The following is an 18,872-nucleotide window of genomic DNA, read 5'->3' as shown; positions in this document are numbered from 1 at the left end:
CAGCTGTTTTAAGGCTGCTTAACACAGGATTTTATATGTTCACTGAGGCTGTGGGGGGACAAGGACAGAGGGTTCACATGTTTAAACAAAAATAAAAATGAAGCTGTTACAGAGAGCAATAACAGCAAAAATAAAAAAGGAGATGCAGAAAAAAAACAACAAATAGACAATAAAAAGGATAAAGAATAAAATCAAGTATATATGTACATTATATACAAAAGGAATATAAACCTATTTATTTATTTTATTTTATTTATTGCCTGAGAAGGATGGTTCAGTTTGTCAAAACAAAGCAAAACAAATAAAACAGTGTTTTGTGCTATTGCACGGTAGAAAAATATATAACACTGTAGAAAAATGTATAAGCACCGTAAAAAAAAAGTATATTGCACAAGATATGTGCAGGGATGTAATAGAAAATATTAAAAATAATTAACCAAATAGTGCAGAAAGTAGGTTTGTGATGTGAAACAACATCAAAAACAAAAAATAAAATAAAATGAGGAGTTGTGCGGTTCTATGGGAAGATCATAAACTATTTGCAGTCATTTTCACGCATTTTAATTGGCCGAGCTCATTATATGTTACTAATGGCGACAGGCGGGTAAAACTCAGAGTCCCAGAAGGCCTTGCGCCGCTCGCTGGCGTGTGTGCCCTGCATGCAGGGGAGAGAAATGTAGAGTGTTTGGAGGCGGGGAGTCAGTCGGCTCACTGTGGAGCTGTGTCGGGCAGCAGGAGGAGCCGACGCCGACAGAAAAGAGCGATTCAAAGAAAGACATGACCGCCGCTCGGACGCGCAGAAGGAGGCTTTGAACCGCGGCGGAGGAGACGACCGGACGCCTCGTGCGGAGCTCTGAAGGCGGACTGAGCGGGTGTTGACTCCGCGGACACGGCGAGACCCTCCAGAAAACAGCGAGAGGTGAGGAGGGGGAGCCGCTCGGGGATGGGGGAGACGCTTGAAACTGTGGCGAAAACAGTGAAACGCTCCACAATTGGCTGATTTGAAGTTTAAGGAACAGTTGTGGCTCTGCGGTAACACCACAGCCGACATTTCACCTTTATTCTAGGGGGGGTTCTGCTCAAAGCATGCAACTGTGAGCCGGTCTGCACGGGGGTTTTAACAGCCCCCCCCCCCCCCCCCCCCCCCGATAGGTGTAAGTCGTATCCCATCTGAAATGGGTGAGGTTAGTGTGGCCATACAAAAGACTTGCTGCCTGTTCAGTCACTGGAGGGATCCGCGTCGTGTTTGTCGCCTTCCGCCTCAAAGCAGCGCAGCGCTCGTCTGTTTGCGGAGCTTTTGTGTCGGAGGCGCCTTCGCAAAGCAGAAAGGTGGAAATGTATCGCAGCTCGTGCGAAACCTTGTTATTTGGCAGCGTTACAAAGTAACCAGTAAGACTGTGCGTGCGTGTGTGCGTGCGTGTGTGTGTGTGTGTGTGTGTGTGTGTTTCATGGCTTCTGAGGCGAGGTAACATTTGTATTTGCTCCGGTGTGCAGAGGCAGCAGCAGGCAGCGATGAAGGGCTGAATAAAAAGGTGGTTAAACTGCAGTTAGCCCACAAGAAACCAGATCAAAAGAAGCTTAATTTTTACGGCCTTTCCTGATTTTATAGACCCATCATCGTGGCACTCAAAACCATCTCCTGTTGGCACATTGTCTTATATTTCCTCCAGATTAAACTCTGCACGTCTCTGTCACCTTAAAAAGCTGTTAAGTCATTTTTTTAGGTGAGGTTACCTTCCATTTCCACCATGTAAACGACCCCCGTAAGTGCAGGATCACTTCTCATTTTGACCCCCCTCTCTCTGACACACACACACACACACACACACACACACACACACACACACACACACATACACACACACACACACACACACACAGTTCAGGACGGATGTGGACTGTTTGGGATTTAAAGCCACATAGGAAGGAAGGGGGGATCAGTGGATAGACTAGAGAAACTGGACGAACCCCTGCCAAGAATGTAGTTGCAGGGCAGGCAGTGATGTGGGTTGCGGAGGATAAAAGTACCGAACGAGCCGCCGTGCCCACCTTTTGTTTCTGTGGGAGTTAACCCTTCCCTGCAGGTCAGCACTGTGCAGTATAATAAGAAGCAAACTGTTGCTCGTGCTCACATTGGTGGCCCTCTTTCCTGCTTCACCCTCTCTGCAGGACCGTAAATGACGTCTCTGCACGCATCTCCTTGCTTTGATTGCGCACCAGCATGAAGTTGTGTTTGAAAGGTGTTCTAATCCAGCCTTCATTTCTGTGTCTGTTTTCCAGGGAGAGCGCCAGGCGTAGCATGTTATTGGAGAAACTGACTCGGCACTGGCAGCCTCGGCCATGTTAATGTAATGGAAACGCTCTTTGGTCACCCCCGGTAGCATCTGAAATGCATCAGCGGAAATATATCAGCAGCTCCCACGGCTAATTGTATCAAGCGGTGGTGGCTTGAGCTTGCCAGTGGATGCACTCAAGAGGCGGGTGCCCTGCCATGCCCAGCGCCATGCTAAAGCAACACACTCCCAATAACAAGGAGCACTCAGTTCAACCAGAGGGAAAGCTGTGGAAAAAGTTGGTGGAAAATCTATGGTTTGAGCCTCGATTTTGATTTCCTTTTTTTTATTTTGACCTAGATATTCTGTAGCTCGGCTGCTTTTCCTGCCATCTGCGGCGGCTCTGCCTCTTTCTCTACTTTCACTCAAGTTGCATTCACTCTGACTTCTTCTTCACCACAACAACAAGAAGGACGGCCAGAGTGCAGCCTGCTTTCTGAGAGGCACGTTTTCAGCCGACGAAATGGATGTTCCAATTTACTGCCGGCCTTTGTTGGAGTTGAAAATGTGAGGGGCAGAATGAGGGGACCCCTATGAAGAGGAGGAATAGGTGGAACAGCAGCACTATATCAAAATGGCCCAAACCAGTTTGCTGCAGGGGAAGCGCTTTTATTGCCGGGAGTGGGTCTTCCATAAGATCCAGCATTGCCTCCAGGAGAAAACCAACAACCTCAATGGGGTGACCAGCACTCCCAGTAAGCAGCCCCCGCTGGCGCCCGGCGGGGTTGCATCCAACCCCGGCACCCTGACGTCAGGATCCGCCAAATCGGGTACCTCCTGGGGGGTGTTGCTGGTCGGGGGGCCGGGAAGCGGTAAAACCGCAGTGTGCACGGAGCTGCTGTGGCCCACGTCGGCCCAGGGGACACACCGGGGTCTGCACCAGCAGAGTCTGGCTTTCCACTTCTGCCGGGCGGACGACTCGGACACGCTGTGCGTCGGCGGGTTCATCCGAGGTCTGGTGGCTCAGATCTGCCGCAGCGGGCTGGTGCCGGGCTACGAGGAGAAGGTGCGCGACCCAGCTGTGCAGAGCACTTTGCAGCCTGGAGAGTGTGAGAGGAACCCCACGGAGGCTTTCAAGAGGTAAGGACGAGCACACTCTCACTCAGATACACCCCGCTTCCTTTCTCCCAGCTCTGTTGCTGTAGCTGCCAGATGATTTCACAGATTATCACACCGTCGGACAGAGGGGGAACTAATCCATGAAGTTACTGCTGATGAGTACTCGATAAATGAATCCATTATTTAAGGCAGTTATTGAGCAAAACTGCTAAAAAATTGCATCTGGAATGTGAGGATGTGTTGCATTTTCTCGGTTTTATAGCATAATTTTACCTGAATATCTTTCAGTTCTTCTGTTTCCTCGAATACTTTTGACCATTTTTTTGACATTTTATTGACAAATTGATTAACAGAGAGCGACACTCGACCGATTGATACAAACAGCAGATTGTTGCAGCGCTGCATGAAATCACCTGCAGTAGAGTAAAAACCTGCAGAGTCTTTGCTCGTCGTAGACGATCATGTTTTCTAACATCTGACAGTCACATTTGATCCCATGACTCCTCTCTGGTGGCTCCAGGTAATGTTTGAAATCTAGGAATCTGCCTTGCCTAGAAATGTAAAATGCAATGCCGGCCCCTCCCCCTCCCTCCCTCCCTCCCTCCCTCTCCACCTCCTGACCCCGATGCACCCCTCCCCCCCTCTTTTTTTGACTGCTCACACTCATCGCATAGCTCCGCCTCGGCAGCCTCTCCACTTATTTGATGTCATGGTTTTGTTGGTTTTCCCCCCCGGTGTGGCATGCTGGGTGGGACTGTCCCCGCTCGGCTCCCGATTCAAGAAAGGTCAGATATTTTTAAGTGGCAGCCGAGCTCAGGTGGTCAGAGACTCGGGAGGAAAGGAGCTTTGAACTGCGACTGACTCACTGACTGACTGACCCGAGCGACTGCACTGCAGAAAGATGAAGTGCACATGTGAAACTGCAGCACAGTAGGCTCGCGGACTTCCAGCGCCCTGCCCGGGCATGTAACACGATCAAGATGGACTGTTATTGTAGGCAGAGGCTTTAAAGGGAGCTGCGCGTGAGCATGTGTGGATGTGGGTTACTTGCACGGCGTGTCTGCACAGTATAGGTCAGGCAGTGGATGCAGCGCAGGCTGGAATGCAGCACTGAACACACACTTGCGCTCCTTGTCTGGCCATCTGGTGATGCTTATTGCACCATCTCAACATCTCACACACACGGGAGAAAAAGTAGGTCAAACGTTCAGCGAGGTAAATCATTTTTTAAACGCTCACTAGAGTCAACAGCTCAACCCACGCCTTTTTCTGCCTTTTTTTTCTGGGACGTGCACGTTCCCAAAGAAGCGAGCGCTGCTCTTGTCATCTGCTCGTAATCACGCAGCCTCGACCGACGACTCTGACTTCAGTTTGACCCCTCGGATAAAAGGCAGGTTCTCGTCGGGACATAAACGGAGCCTGAACCCCGGCGGGGCCGGACTTCTCACTTCGCCTCTGCTCTGTGTCACGCTGGATGTGGAGGGCCTTTTTTCCGGGCAGTCACATTCGCTCAGTCTCACCTCGTGAAGCAGATATCGTGCAGCACTTTAAACCTCAGGCCCTAAATTTGTGGCCAACAAAGAAACGACGCTTACCGTGTTTTGTTTTCGAGCCAAATAAGCACTTCAGTGAATGCCTTATCGCCATCTCAGGTGTAAAAGTGTCCCAGGCAGCGTTGTACACAAACAATCTGAGCGGCTCCCCTGCTGTTCTAGATGCTATCTGGTTTTGGGAAGCCAAGATTGTTTGTATCTGGCAGTGACGTTAAAAAAGCGATGAATGGAAGGTGCAAACTTTATTATCCGTCCAACATCGTGACCACTAATTTACATCAGGGATGAAAATCACAGAGGGGTGCATACCTCGTTTGATCGAGCAGGTTCAGGCTTGTGCTTCACTCCCAGGTTTCATTCAGTTAAGGGTCCTGTTATGTTGTTCAGATTTTAAAGGTGACCCCCCCCCCCCCCAGCTGTGATTTTAAACCTCAGCCAGCGAGTGAATGTAAGAGGCCCCGTCGAATTCTTCAGCCCAGTCAAAGACAAACAGGCCTGTTTGTTGATAGTAATCACCAGTCTTGTGTTAATACACTGGAACTGGTTCAGACACGGGTTTGACGTCCACTCTGTGCAACCTGATCACCGCTTCTCCCGTCTGCACGTCCGCAGCCACAGACGAGCTCATTTCCACAGAGTGAAGCTGAATTTTAGCGCTTTTTATCAAAATATTCACATTTTTCATTCTTTTCTACATTTCATTGTTTTGTGTTACTACACTTCTGTGTTTATCTCTGTGCAAACAGCTAAACCATATAACTGAGTAGTAGTAGTAGTACTCATAAAACATAAGCAAAGTTCCTACATTCAAAATTTTCTTGAGTAAAAACCAGTGGTGAAAAGTAGCTAGTACAATGTTGACATACTTGTACTTTACTTGAGTATTTACATACAAAATCAACCCCAGACAAACTCAACATGTGCAGTAGATTAGTTAGAGTTATTGTCTGATTTTAAACTCCTCCTCGTGTCATTAAACGAGGACGCGACCTTGTGTCCTCACTGGCGGCACCCGAAAGTACCTGAAAACTATAAATATTGTTAATGTACTGAGGTACTCACTTGTAGTAGTAGTAGAATAAGAAGCAGAAATACTCTGAAGCCTCAGAAATCAGCTTGTTGATATTTTTTCAGCTTAAATCAGGATGAAAAACCATCGTAACGGGTTACGATAGCATGAAGCAGATGTGTTTCCTTTGACTTCTGTCCCTGTTTGTCTTTTCTACTTAAGAACCGTCATCACACATCAAAACTAAGAGTATGTTAGTCAAATTAAGTCCTTAAAAAATAACAACGTTCTCAAATATGAGACACGATCATATAGAAATGTTTCCTTGAACGTTAAGCCTGCATGATTGGAGAAAACTGTCCTTACCAACAGTGTTGTATTGATTTCAGCGAGCCTCAGTAGAATCTGTTTTTATTTTGTGAGTTATGAAACTTAATGGGATGCATTAGCCGGGCAGATGCCTGCCAGCAAAGGTCACGAGTCCAGTCCTCCAGATAAAAGGCAGCTTCACCTTTCAGCTGGGCCTTTCTTCTGCTTCCAGACTAGCAGAACAACCTCAGGTCTCGTTCGGACAATACACTTGATATTTGCGGCACATCGGCCGCCCGGGCGGGTCACATTCATTTCCATTAGTGCTATCTGGAGGCTCTGACACTTGGGTTGTAGCGTATCATCAAGGGTTTTGTTTGCAGCCAAAGCACATTCCTCTGTCTCATCGGGCTCTTGTCTTAGCTTTATCAAAGGCCGCTGCTGTGTTTTGACTGCACTTTGAATGAATCTGTGAGTTTTAAACAACCAGCCGTCCAACATGCGTCACTTTCTCCCTTCTGGACAAAAGAGCTGGCTTCAAACCGGCCGTGTGGGTCAAAGCAACGCTGACGCCGATGGGACAAAGCTGCCTTTTAGTTTAGGTGTGACCTTATGTGGATCTGTAGCCGGGCCGCTCTCCACCGAGCATGAGTTAGACTTGAATCGGAGCTGGACGGGTCTCTGCTTCTTTGGAAAGGGCACACACTTCAGAAATGATGAATGGCCACGGCTTGAATTTGTGAACAAGACTTGAAGTTTCTTGGCAGTGTTTTATTCCCTCAGCGGGTCGGCAGAAAAAAAATGATGCTGCGGATCTTTTTCTACACGACGGTTGAAAATGTTGATTTTCTGGCAGCCACTTCAAACCTTTCTTTGTGAAACGCTGCCTGTTGCTTTGTTCCAAATAACTGTTCAGATAAGCCGTGACATTAATCAAAACAGAGCGCGATTGGATCGACGCCGGTGGCCTCTGGTGAACATGCATATTGTTGGGCTGTTTTAAGTTGTCATTTCACAAGACAGCATGGCATTACCGGCTCACAGCGAACTTTTTTTAGGACATTGTGACAAGTGAATTCTAGTTATTGGCTCTTGGAAACGTAGGAAATTGTGAGGTGCAGAGCTAGAGATATAAATAAATGTGAAGATGTTTGTAAGGATGTCTTGACATCTTGTGATCTAACGGTTACTTACTGACCCTCAGATAATACGTCTGTAGCCTCTTTGTCTCATTTCGAACACAGTTCAGCTTGTGGCACATTTCAGTAAAACCAACCAAGACATTTTTTATGAAGTCTGCGAGGGAGCTTTGCGGGTTTTTTTCTCTTTGTGTTGACTTTTCGACTGTTGCACATTGGGCGGCCCTGCTTATTGGGGTTAAAGGACGCTAAATGAAAGCGGCCCCGTGCCTTTCATGTGGTGCACGGCTGTGGAAAACTCGCTGCAGATTAGGGCCACGTTTTAGGAACAAAAAAAAAAGAAAAAGAAAAGGCTCCCAGTGTGACGCATCAAGTCGAGTCGAGCAGATGAGGAGAAACAGCAGCACTGGTGCGGCTGCAATGATGACTCAGCAATCTGAGGCCGGCCTCTGTCTCCACACCACCCGCGGGTGTGTGTGTGTGTGTGTGTGTGTGTGTGTGTGTGTGTGTGTGTGTGTGTGTGTGTGTGTGTGTGTGTGTGTGTGTGTGTGTGTGTGTGTGTGTGTGTGTGTGTGTGTGTGTGTGTGTGTGCGCGCGCGCCTACGTGCTTGTGTGGGCACACATAACTCATTCATATTATTGTCGTCCCACTCACTAAATGAAGCTCATATATGATGGCGCTCGAGCTTGTATAATAGCTGGTGGAGAGTTGAGTTGAAGCGAGTTTAGACTCATTCGTGACGGCAAAGGAGGGCCGGAACTTTCCGAATGATCATTCAGTCTGAAGAATATCAGGAAATGATGAAAAATACCCGTCATGTGCTCCTAGAACTCCAAGCTAAGTCTTTAAATTTCTCATCTGCTGTCCAAAACTGGAAAATATTCGATTTACGATGACCAAAAAAAAGCAGAAGAAAAGCAAACTCAAACTTTTGAACCAGTAAATAATAAATTACTTAAAAGGCTAAAGCACATCAGCAACATTAAATATTCATTCCTCAATCAGCAACAGTTTACAGCTCGGAAAACATCCTCAGCTGTTATTTCTGAAGACTTTAATTCCTAAAAGTCCAGCTTCACAGAGACTGTGTGGGTGTGGTTTGATCACATCTGATTGACATGCAAACATCCCTACAACCGCCATCACTTCGATTCAAATGTTTCTAAACTCTGATTGGTGGGTGTGGAAATGTGACATCACTTTTTCCCCCTGCTGAGTCCGCCCACTTGAAACCGGCCAGAGAAATGCAGAAATGTCTGCTGTGGAAGATCCAAACTGCTCTGACTTTGGCAGAATGCTTTGCTGGATCCCAGCGCTCGCAGTCAGAAGCCCAGCGAGAAAATATGTTTCCCGGGCTTCGGGTCAAATATCAGAGATTGTTTTCTGGTGATCCACCAGCTGCTTCAGCACGAGCACGTCCATCTCGCCGTCTTAAGCCTTCTACCTGTGTTGGCTCGCGCCGGACGCCATGTTGAAATCCGTGTGAGCTGTTTGCGTTCACATGTGGACGGACAGTTGTGCACAGAGCGATTTTGGAGGCAAACTGTGGCAGGAGTGTCAGCGGGGAGAGGAGGAGGAGGAGGGAGGGGGTGAAGAGGATGAAATTTGAGATTCCTTTGACAGTATTGGATGGCTGGCCAGGAATGCACACCTCGTCTGGGCTGGGACGAGCTCGGGGATTTGGAATAGTTATCTGAGGTATGCGTGCTGGCCAGAAAAAACGTGTGCAGGATGTTTACACTTTTGCAAATCATTAAAAGGCTGCATTACAGGGCCGAGAAGTGCGTCTGACTCATGAGGACGCTGGATTTTCTCATCAGATATTTGTCTGTTTTTTGAATAGATTATTAAAAGTCCAGTCAAGAGAATCACGCAGTCGGGTGTAATTAAAGGGTGGTGGATGGGCGTCACAGAAGCCGCCCTCGCCGTCACACAAACAGTGCGATCAGTGTGTGTGTGACCAGTCCCATGACCGCGTTTAGAATCCAAAACATCATAAGACACACAGATCATCAGATATCAGCTTAGGTTTGTCTTTCTAAGGACAGAAAGGGCTGATTATGGGGGCTCGTTTTTTAAAGAGCCGTCTGTTTGTGGGTGTGCGTCACGCGCCCTCACCACGCCGTCGCCGCGACTTGGTTTCTCAGACAGCTGCAGGCATTTGTCTGCTCGGGATCCAGTGCAGAATTGATCTTACAAATCCATTAAGCTGAGATCACATCGCCCGCTTCGTCCAGCATTTTTAGAGAACTCAGGAACAAGCGCTTTTTAAATACTCAAGCTCAGAGGGGGCTGGAGCTGGTTTTGCTGACCGGCTGCTTTTATTTGAGTTCATCTGTTTGTGGAAAACACCTGCTCTGACATCACGGACTGAGGTGTGGCCTGACGTGGGGAGAGAGTGGAGCTGTATCTTTATGTGACGACACTGACACATGGTTGGGTATGAAAGGGGCATCCTGGAAAGACTCAGTCGATCACAGATTAATGACATCCTGATAATGATGATGCTGCTAATGTAAAAGCAGGTAACATTCACCATCTTAGTTTATGTGCTAGCATGCTAACATTTGCTAGTTAGCTCTAAAGCACAGCAGAGCCTGTTGGGAATGTCATTAGTTTTGCATGTTTTAAGCCTTAAAGCACACCATTTTTGACCTGATGGTGGCGCTAGATGAACAGTGAGGGATCACCAAAGTTATTGGGATTAACCAAAGTCGTTGATGATCGACTGAGGGATTGACGGGCTGACGTTGGCTGACATTGAGGCTAAAAACAGAGGAGATGAAACTGCAGCCGGCTCTAATTATCCAACCGACGACTCAGTGATAGATGACATGTGGGCAGAGTGGCGTCATGTCAGGAGAGATGTTGTGCACTTAATAAAAAAAAAAAAAAAAACCATCACCGTGGTTTGAAGATCTTTTGTGTCACGATGCAGTTGTTTGAGCTTAATGAGGATTTTTAATAACGTCGCCCAAATCTCCTCTGAGTTCTTTTGAACAAATGATAATAATGGCTATTTCTGTGTTTCTGAAAAATAACTAATTTACTGCTGCAAGGTTGACATCCTCTGAGGGGTTATCTGTCTAATGAAAGGCTCTCAGCACAAATTAATGTAAATACGTCTGTCTGCAGCTTACATAACTGCAGTTCTGCTCCACTGTAACCGCTCTGCATCAACCCCTTGATTTGCTAAAAGCTTTAAAAACAAGCTTTATTCATCACATCCCCATTAAGCAGAAACTGTTGTGAAACCTCAGATTTGGGGTTTATATCCAGTCAGTTAAACCTGGAGTGAGATGATAACAGATCGGGGAGGAAACGGGAGCATATGGCCGATGGAAGGGGAAGAATACAGTTTCTGAGCCTGGCGCTCTTATTGTCCTCATCAGTCTGATTGCTTTGAACAGGATGATTGCAGTAACGTTATGCATAATGCAAGAATCGCAGAAGAAAGTGCGAGAGCAGAATCTGCAAGCTAGTTGCCTCTTTCACTTTGGACGAGGCGGCGCATGAGTCAGCTGTTGTCGTTCAGCTCTGTGGCACTAAGCTCTCCTGACTTAGCAAAGACGCTGAGCAGGCCTCCTCCAAATTGACTCGAAACTAAATAAAGAGACGGGGGTCCTTCTAATGAAAAGGCCTCTCTGGTCTTCTACTGATCACGGTGGAAAGCTTTGTCAGTTTCGCTCTGCGCGGTGATCCGTCTGAAGCCGAGCTCGACTCGCCGGCCGGCCTTTCCTCCGTTAATAGAGCAGGCGTGGACGTTGTATTTCACCCTCTGCTTTCTCGAGCTTGTGCTGCACCCTGGTCAGTGTTTATGTGCGTGAGTGTGCTGGTGTTTGGGTATGTGGCATGGATTTCAGGCTCTGCGCCCGCTCTATAAAGTGAGCTGTGTAAATTTGCGAGGCATTGGCTCGCTGCCCGGCGCTGCCCTGTCGGCACAGACATCTTCACTAAACGTCACGCTGAAAGCTTCACTTTGCACATTGTGGCGGCAGCGACGGCCGCCTCAGTCGCACACACAACGTGACAGATGGCGAGTGCATTAGATGCATTTCACATCCCCCTTCTTCTCCTTATTTCGAGTCTTAAATAGCAATTGGCATCAACAGGGACATATGTTGAGGACTTGAGCGAGAACCAAAATAGTTAGTACAAATGTCCAAAGCCGTGGTGTGTGGGCTGAATTAGTTTTCAGCTCTGGCTCAGGTAGGCTGCAGGTCTGTCTGGCAAACTAAATCAGCTTTTCCTGAGCTTAGTTTCTCTCCAGTGTCCCGTGGAGTTCTCTTTGTCTGCAGTCCTCGTCTTTTGACTCTCTGACAGGCCCAAAGTAGCTGAATTGTGAGAGAAGAATGACTCTTTGTTTTGCCCACTTGCTGTCACCGTGGATTTGATTGTCTCGGTGGGCAGCGCGGCCTCTGACACGGCCATTCACACACACTCGCACACAGTCGCCCCTGTGGATGGACATTCCTTTTGGCCAGTTTCCCAGATGGCGCTGCAGGTTCTCCGTGGGCTGCGGCCATCAGAAGCAGTGATTGACTGCGCTTCTGAAAGGCTGACAACAAAACGTGAAGGTTGGAGGCCGTTTGCACTCATTTCTGTCCTGTTGAGGACTCAGACTGCTTGCAAAAAGGTTCAAATACGAAGTTTAAGTTTGTAGAAGCTTCGCAAAATCACGTTTAACTGCTGAGTGTCCACCTCAACAACGACAACAATCAGCAACATTTTAATTCCAGTGACAATTTCTTTCTTTTCTCAATAAAAACTTAATGTTTTTATGCTTTTTGACTGTTTTGTTCAACAAAACAAGCACGTTGAAGACCTTGCCTTGAGCTATGAGAACTTCTGATTAGACTATAGACAAAATCAGTCAATAGAAAACATAATAGCTGGTGTCCATTTTTGGGAAAAGTGCTTCAAATAGTTGAGTGGTGGTTTCATTTTGCGGTGCTGCTGTTGGTGTGATGTGGAAGGCATCTCTAACATGTAGTAAGTGTGATTTCAGAAGACCTGAAACTTGAAAAATAGATGTGTAACACACATGTAAAGCAGTCTTAGGAAGCACAAACCTTCATGTTCATGTTGTCAAAGTACTGCAGCTCACAAACGGCGTTAAACATTATCAGACCTGTCTGACATTACAGGAAACCTGCATCAGTACGTCTCTACAGTCTTGAAGTGGAACACCATTATGAAAATGTCCTCTTCTGAATATCCCAGTACTTCAGACTGGAGGCACAGGAACCTTCACCCCAGCCGTCTCCACTCACATGTGTTTAAGGATAATGAACTTGGGCTGAAATGGAAGATGCTTTAAAGGGAGCAGCTTTGGAGCCACAGGCTTAGTGACAGACTGTTGAGCATCCCGAGGACGTCTCATTAAAACAGTATTTTAGTGTTTTATGACAAAGCTTACAGCCGATGTCAGCTCCATTAAGGAAGAGTGGTCATCCAAGAGTCCCATCACGAGCAAGGTGACCGATCTTATCTGCGCCACAGCTACCCGTGGAAACGCCTCGGACGCCCCAAAGCCGCCTCAGCTCCTGAATCAAGTTTTCATGGCGATAAATTGATTTTTTCGACCCCTTTTTAAATGTTTAATAAACCTAGACCCAGATTAAGACGCCACTAATACGAAACCCTCCGATCTTTTATCACGGCCAGTTGAGCTGGAAATAATTTTATGAGTCTTGGGAAATGACATTTTCCCAAATGGACGTCTTATGGCTGAGTTGAAACCGTTGGTGGCAGCCGAACAGAAGTCTGGCCAGCACAAACACGACCCCACAGAACAGAAATGCATTAGTTTGCTATCTCGCTGCGCTGAGCATTTATGTGTGAAGTTGCACATTAGCACCGGAGCGAGTCGACAAAATGTTAATGTAGCTTTTAAGTGTGTTTTTTTGGGGGGGGCGCTCAGCTGAGTGTTGATGTGATGCTAGCTTACAGGACGCCATGCATGATGTTTGCTGTGTCACTGGACGCCACACGGCCGGTTTTCATATTCAAACATCAATATTTATGGTGCAGATTTGTCGAAATCCTGCATGTTTAGTTGTCCTGATAGTCGCTGAACACATTTCTCTCCACGTCATTGATTTAATCTCAAGGCTGAACATTTAGCTCTCGGCAAAGTTTTCTGTCGCACAGAAAGAGCCGCTGAATTATAAATGACTGTATCTGCATGTTTGTGTGAGCTCAAATCATCCGCACTGGGCCTGTTAATGGATGCACTTTGGGTTGGATGGAGACATTTTTAAAGTTTAAAGTCTAAAGTTTGATTGAATTTTAGTTGATTTTGACATTTGGAAACAATATTACACAACCTTTTCATCATATTTTCTGTATGTAGACAACATTTTTACATGTTTTTGTTCTTTACATGTAAATAAAGTTCAAGAAACTTTTGCTTTTAAGATGAGAGCAGAGGGCAACCCTAACCCTAACCCAGGCAAGAGTTTGAGGATTCAGGGTTCAAAGTTCGAGGAAAGTTTTTCTTAAATTTAGGTGAATGCATGATGTTTCCAAAGTCGTCAGTGTTGTGATTTCGAGCGGTAATGCCTTCATCCTTCAAACAGTCACATTCAAAAATACCAACAAACACGGCCTCAGAAACGCCGTCGCTCAGACAGACGCTGCTTTCGCCTCACTGCGCTTCCCGTGAGGAAGAAAATGATTATTTGCCAATTTTGTGGAGAAAATCATCCTGTAATTTGACTGCAGCTTCCTGCTCAACATCTTTACTCTGAAAGTTTACCGACTGTTTCTCAGCCAGTGGGATTGTGTTGTGCCTTCAAACAGTGTTTGTGTAACAGAAACTTACATTTCTCGTCTAATTAGTGAAACACAATCAAGCATCTGAACACATGATGACATTCGTCTTCCTCTTGTCCTCAGATGTGTCCTCCTGCCTCTCCTGAGCGTCAAGCCTCCTCAGCAGTCTGTCTTCCTGCTGGTGGACTCCATCGACGAAGGCTGTCAGCTGGGCGAGGGGGAGCAGAGGTCCTCCCCCGGCTCCCCCAGGACCATCGCCGAGCTCCTGGCCAGTCACCACGAGTTCCTGCCCCCCTGGCTGCTTCTCATCTGCTCCGCCCGGCGACAGAACAAGGCCATCACTAAACTGTTCACAGGTAAAGCGTCTGGCTCCTCTCTTCGCTCAGGTCTTCTGTAAATGAAGAGCTTCTATCCAAGATTATTTGAGGTTTAATAATTGTGATACCTTCGTCTCGACTGAGCGGGGCTGATGTAAAAAGACACTTTGATAGATGAGACAATATTTGCACCTGTCAGTGCTTGTTTCCGCTCAGCGGCAGCTACCTTTCCATGCAAATGTGATATGTTTCACCTGAAAACGGGGTTACAAACAGACACTGCGGCCGTTACTTTTCTGTCATGGCTGTTCAGATAGTACAGATACAAAAGGCTTTCTGACATTGCGGCGTGCCCAAACAGATTAGGGTCACCACTGCAGACCTCTGGAAGAGTTGCAGTGCTTCCTTAGTGTCCAGTGACACTGTACCACACCAGCTGCTATTATCTCCCTGTCAGTCCAGCAGCCTCCTCTGTGGCGATGAGCTGGCGTAGCTTTAATCAAAAGCCTGCCTGTGTGGGAGGAAGTCTCCTCCGCAGACTCGCACTGCTGTGTGTACCCTCTCTACCTTCCCAAAACCGCTCGACGTGGGAGCTTCTCGAGCCCTCAGCTCGCCTCTTAAACCATTACGTAATATCCCAGCAGTCTCAGCGGTCGCTTCTGCGCTGCTCCACTCAGGAGATGCTTCAAGTCAGGTTCAAGGCTGAACGAGCTACACGTTGCTTTTTCCTCCTTTCGCTGCATAAATGATGTATGCAGTGTCCCAAATAATTAGAACGATGCATTAAAATTCTGGACGGTAATTTGTCATTTACACATTTTCGTGTTATTTCATGGATAAAATCAGGCAGAGACAGAAGTCTCGTCCTGGTCCTCTAGGTGACGTTGCTCATGTTGCACATTGTCATGTAGGAATGATGCAAAGTTTAGAAGCTGCATCGTTGTGCAGAGCAGATTTTCAGCACAAACGAAAAGTTTGACCAGCGTTTAGCTTGGAGTGGGCGCTGAATTCAGTCGCTGGCAAACGTTCAGAAGAACGCAACGATGTTCTGCAGGTAAGCTAGAAGTGAGATGTTCAGGAGCGTAGGCATGTTTCAGACCAGCGCCTTTCTACAAGAGCTGGTTTCAACCTGCAGCAGACGCAGAGTACCTGTGCAGAACTGTATTTTCTGCAGTATAATATCAGACTCAGCAAGTATTTTGATAATCAGCTGATCATTTTTGAAGCCACGCATCAAACGTTTCTGTGGTTTCAGCCTCTCCAGTGTTGAGATTTGCAGTTTTCTGTCATTGTAAGATGGAAATCTTTTAATCTGTTGGACAAAACAAGGAAGTTGAAGGCGCCATCTTGGATTCTTTGAAATTCTAATCAGCATTTTCACCATTTCAGAATCAAAATCAAAAGAATATGTGTGCACATACGAGGGATTTGACTCCAGTTTAAACACTGCACTCAATGTATTTGCATAAGAGACGATCAGTTAAAGAAATAGTCACAGTGTTAATCAATAATCATCAGATGCAGCCCTGAAATGAACAAAGAGAAATGTGAAACAGTATACGAGGCTGAAAACTTAAACCTTATTTGAACTCCTGCGTCTCAGATGATGACATCACGATGCTTTTCTGTTATTCATTTTAAACTTTGTCTTGAAACCAGATTTTCAGGATCAAAATGTAAGAAATTAGGATGAAATACAGCAGAATGACACAAATTCTTCCTGAAACATGGTTAGAGTTCATCTGATGTTGTGTTTTTGTACTGTTTCCTGTGTCTGGGCTTCTGTGTTGGACAGTCAGATGCTTAACGTCATATTTATAGTCTAAACGGAGTGAATGCAGCTGTAAGGAAGGTGGCGCCAGCCAGTCCGTTCAAACTGCTTTGGTCCAGCCATGAGAAAAAGGATCTCAGAGGTCATAACGAAGGCTTTCCAGACTTAACTCCTCTTCAGAATGGGTGTCATTTGAGTATTGATTGGGTGTAATTTCACGATGCAGTTCAGTGTCACCATTATCGCAGCACCTGTCTCTCATTATAGACTGATTGTCATGTGTTGTTTCCATCTTAACTCAACAATGTAGTTTGAAAGTAGGTTGTAAATGATTGGGTGCAGTGTTGGGGATTAAGTGAAATCTTAAGTGTAGGCGTCAGACTGGTGTAAGTGTAGTTTAGAGGAGTGGAGATCTGATCGGTGTTGTGGCAGTGGGGGGGTTTAGGACACCAGAACTCACTTTGAGTCTTTCGTGGGCGTCGTGCATCTAATTCAACAAACCAACTGTGATGCAAGCTGCCCACTTCATAATCACAAAGACATGCCCACCCACGCTTTCCTCGAACATCAAAGCGTCTACGTAGGTGCCCGCGGTGGATCACATCCTGGATCGGTATCTCTGTGTAGTATAAAGCGTCCTCGCAGCATTTTCCAAAACTTTGAGCCCACAGACAACACAGACGGAGAAGAAGAAGTTTTACATTTGATTTCCTTTCAGAAGCAATTTGCATTAAATCGTATTTACTGGTCTATCCTGTGTGTGCGTCTCAGAGCTGAACCATAGATTCAAATCATCCGATGTTATTTGCAGTTGCTCATAAAGTTGACAGCGGAGTCACCGGGTGAATATAGAGCTATATATGCCGCTGATGTAAACGCTAATGGGAAGTTTTTATCTGGGACTTGCTTCAGATTGTCTCGAGCACTTCTCTGATTGCCCATTTGCCTTTTTCTCCTCTTACGTTGGAAGCTGATGAGCTTTCTGTTCTTTTAGTTTTTGATATGGTTTGAAGGGAATTTCATCTTGGAACAATCTGATAAACAGCAGTTATCTTCTTTCTTTTCTTTGTGGGTTTTTTTTTTTGGGACTGGCTCTCATCTCTTTCCCTTTTTACTGCCTCTTGATGACGGCCAAGCTTTTATTGCGACTGCCCAGCAGTCGTTTTTAAAAAAAGGCCTTTTGAACGGAGCCAAACTCACACATCAGATGTGATGCCCCCGTCTGAGAGGAGTGAAGGACATATGTGATTTTGTTTTTCCGTTTTCTTTTTAAGAACTGCCCGTGTGGCTGTGTTTATGTGAACACGCTGTTCTAGATTTAGTGCTTTCATTACTGCGACGTTTCATTGGAGCCCTTTGAGTTTGTGCATCGAGATGCTCCCGCAGACCTTCAGCAGGCCTCGGCCTTCCTCCTTTGCTTTTAGCGCCGTCTTTGTTTTGTCTAGATTCAGTCTTCCGCTTTTACCTCAACACTGGAAATTCTTCTGCTAGACCGCCTTTTTTTTTTCCTCGCACTTAGACAAACATGCACCCACCTACCTCGTCCTCCATTAGCTTGGGCTTCTTATTAGGAACACGGCCGTGTGGATGCTTCTTATTCATGCAGCACTGGACCGAAAATAGACCAAAGGACTTCAGAGTATCAAATTGAGGCCAAGTGTCCCCTAAAAATACCCTCCATATTGTTTACTAGTCAGAGATGGCAGTGACCTGCCAAAAGACTCCACTTTCATGCTCTGTGCAAAGCCAACTCCTATTTTATACGAGCGGCCCATTTCGTCTGGGGTGGAGGTTGTGTGGGTTTCCCAGTATACTCTGGTCTGCGGTGATGGGAACTCTGTGGTGATGTGAATATAGTGGCGATAAAGTTTGAGGAATGACCTTTTACCAGAGGGTCATTCTGCAGAGAAGTTATAGGACCTGAAATCTGCACCGATGCTTTTAAGATTCCTGAAAGAATTCAGGAAAAAGCAGTGAAACCGAAGAGTTTCACCATCTTTGATTTGTGTTTAACTCACCGGAGTCTGACGCATATTCTCTGCATCAGCTGGGTGTTTCTTTCTTTTTTTGACTGAAAGAGATGACTTTGTCCCCAGGAGCTAGACTCTGAATTCCTCTTTCCTTGCTCAACTGTTATTCCTTGTGTCTGTCTCAGAGAGGAATGTGCTTTGGGAAGTTTTCAACACCTCTGAGACCGAGCAGGAAGAAGGAGGCATTCTGACTTCTGCAGCAGAATGACTCGCTCGCATCCGCTCGGCTAAAGCTTCGCAAACAAAGACCGTTCTGTTTGTGCGTGGAGGAGTAAGAGTTTGTCCCTCTGGCTGACTCACATCATGTGATCACTCAGTTTTGATCAAGCCTCAGTCTCTGTGTGTCATCTTTGAAACGGATTAAGAAAAAGTCAGACTCGAGGTGTTTAATAAGGCTCGCGCTAAAAAGCGAAGTCCGTGCTGCTTCTTTATGTCCCGAGCGCCTGCAGACCTACGGGGAGAAGCTTGCCTCTGCTGTGCGCGCGCACACACACACGCACACACACCCGTGTGCTGTGCTACTGTAAGGCCATGATAGGGGTAGCGGAGTGGAAACACTTAGGCAGCGATTTTG

General features: G+C 46.4%; 1 protein-coding gene across 2 annotated transcripts in view; it reads left to right on the top strand.

Moving 5' to 3' along the window:
- The first annotated feature begins 701 nt into the window (after positions 1-701).
- Positions 702-18,872, top strand: part of ankrd50 (ankyrin repeat domain 50) — a 33,552-nt gene continuing 15,381 nt past the window's right edge. For both annotated transcript variants that reach the window (XM_070962368.1, XM_070962367.1), the window contains exons 1-3: positions 702-919; positions 2,281-3,413; positions 14,304-14,536. In XM_070962368.1, coding sequence (XP_070818469.1) covers positions 2,908-3,413; positions 14,304-14,536 — 739 coding nt within the window. In that variant the 5' untranslated portion in view covers positions 702-919; positions 2,281-2,907. The remainder of the gene's footprint in view (positions 920-2,280; positions 3,414-14,303; positions 14,537-18,872) is intronic.

This window comes from Chaetodon trifascialis, chromosome 5 (genome assembly GCF_039877785.1).
Source record: "Chaetodon trifascialis isolate fChaTrf1 chromosome 5, fChaTrf1.hap1, whole genome shotgun sequence".
Classification (NCBI taxonomy): domain Eukaryota; kingdom Metazoa; phylum Chordata; class Actinopteri; order Chaetodontiformes; family Chaetodontidae; genus Chaetodon; species Chaetodon trifascialis.
Note: the sequence above shows the minus strand (reverse complement) of the source record. Positions and strands in the feature narration are given on the sequence as shown.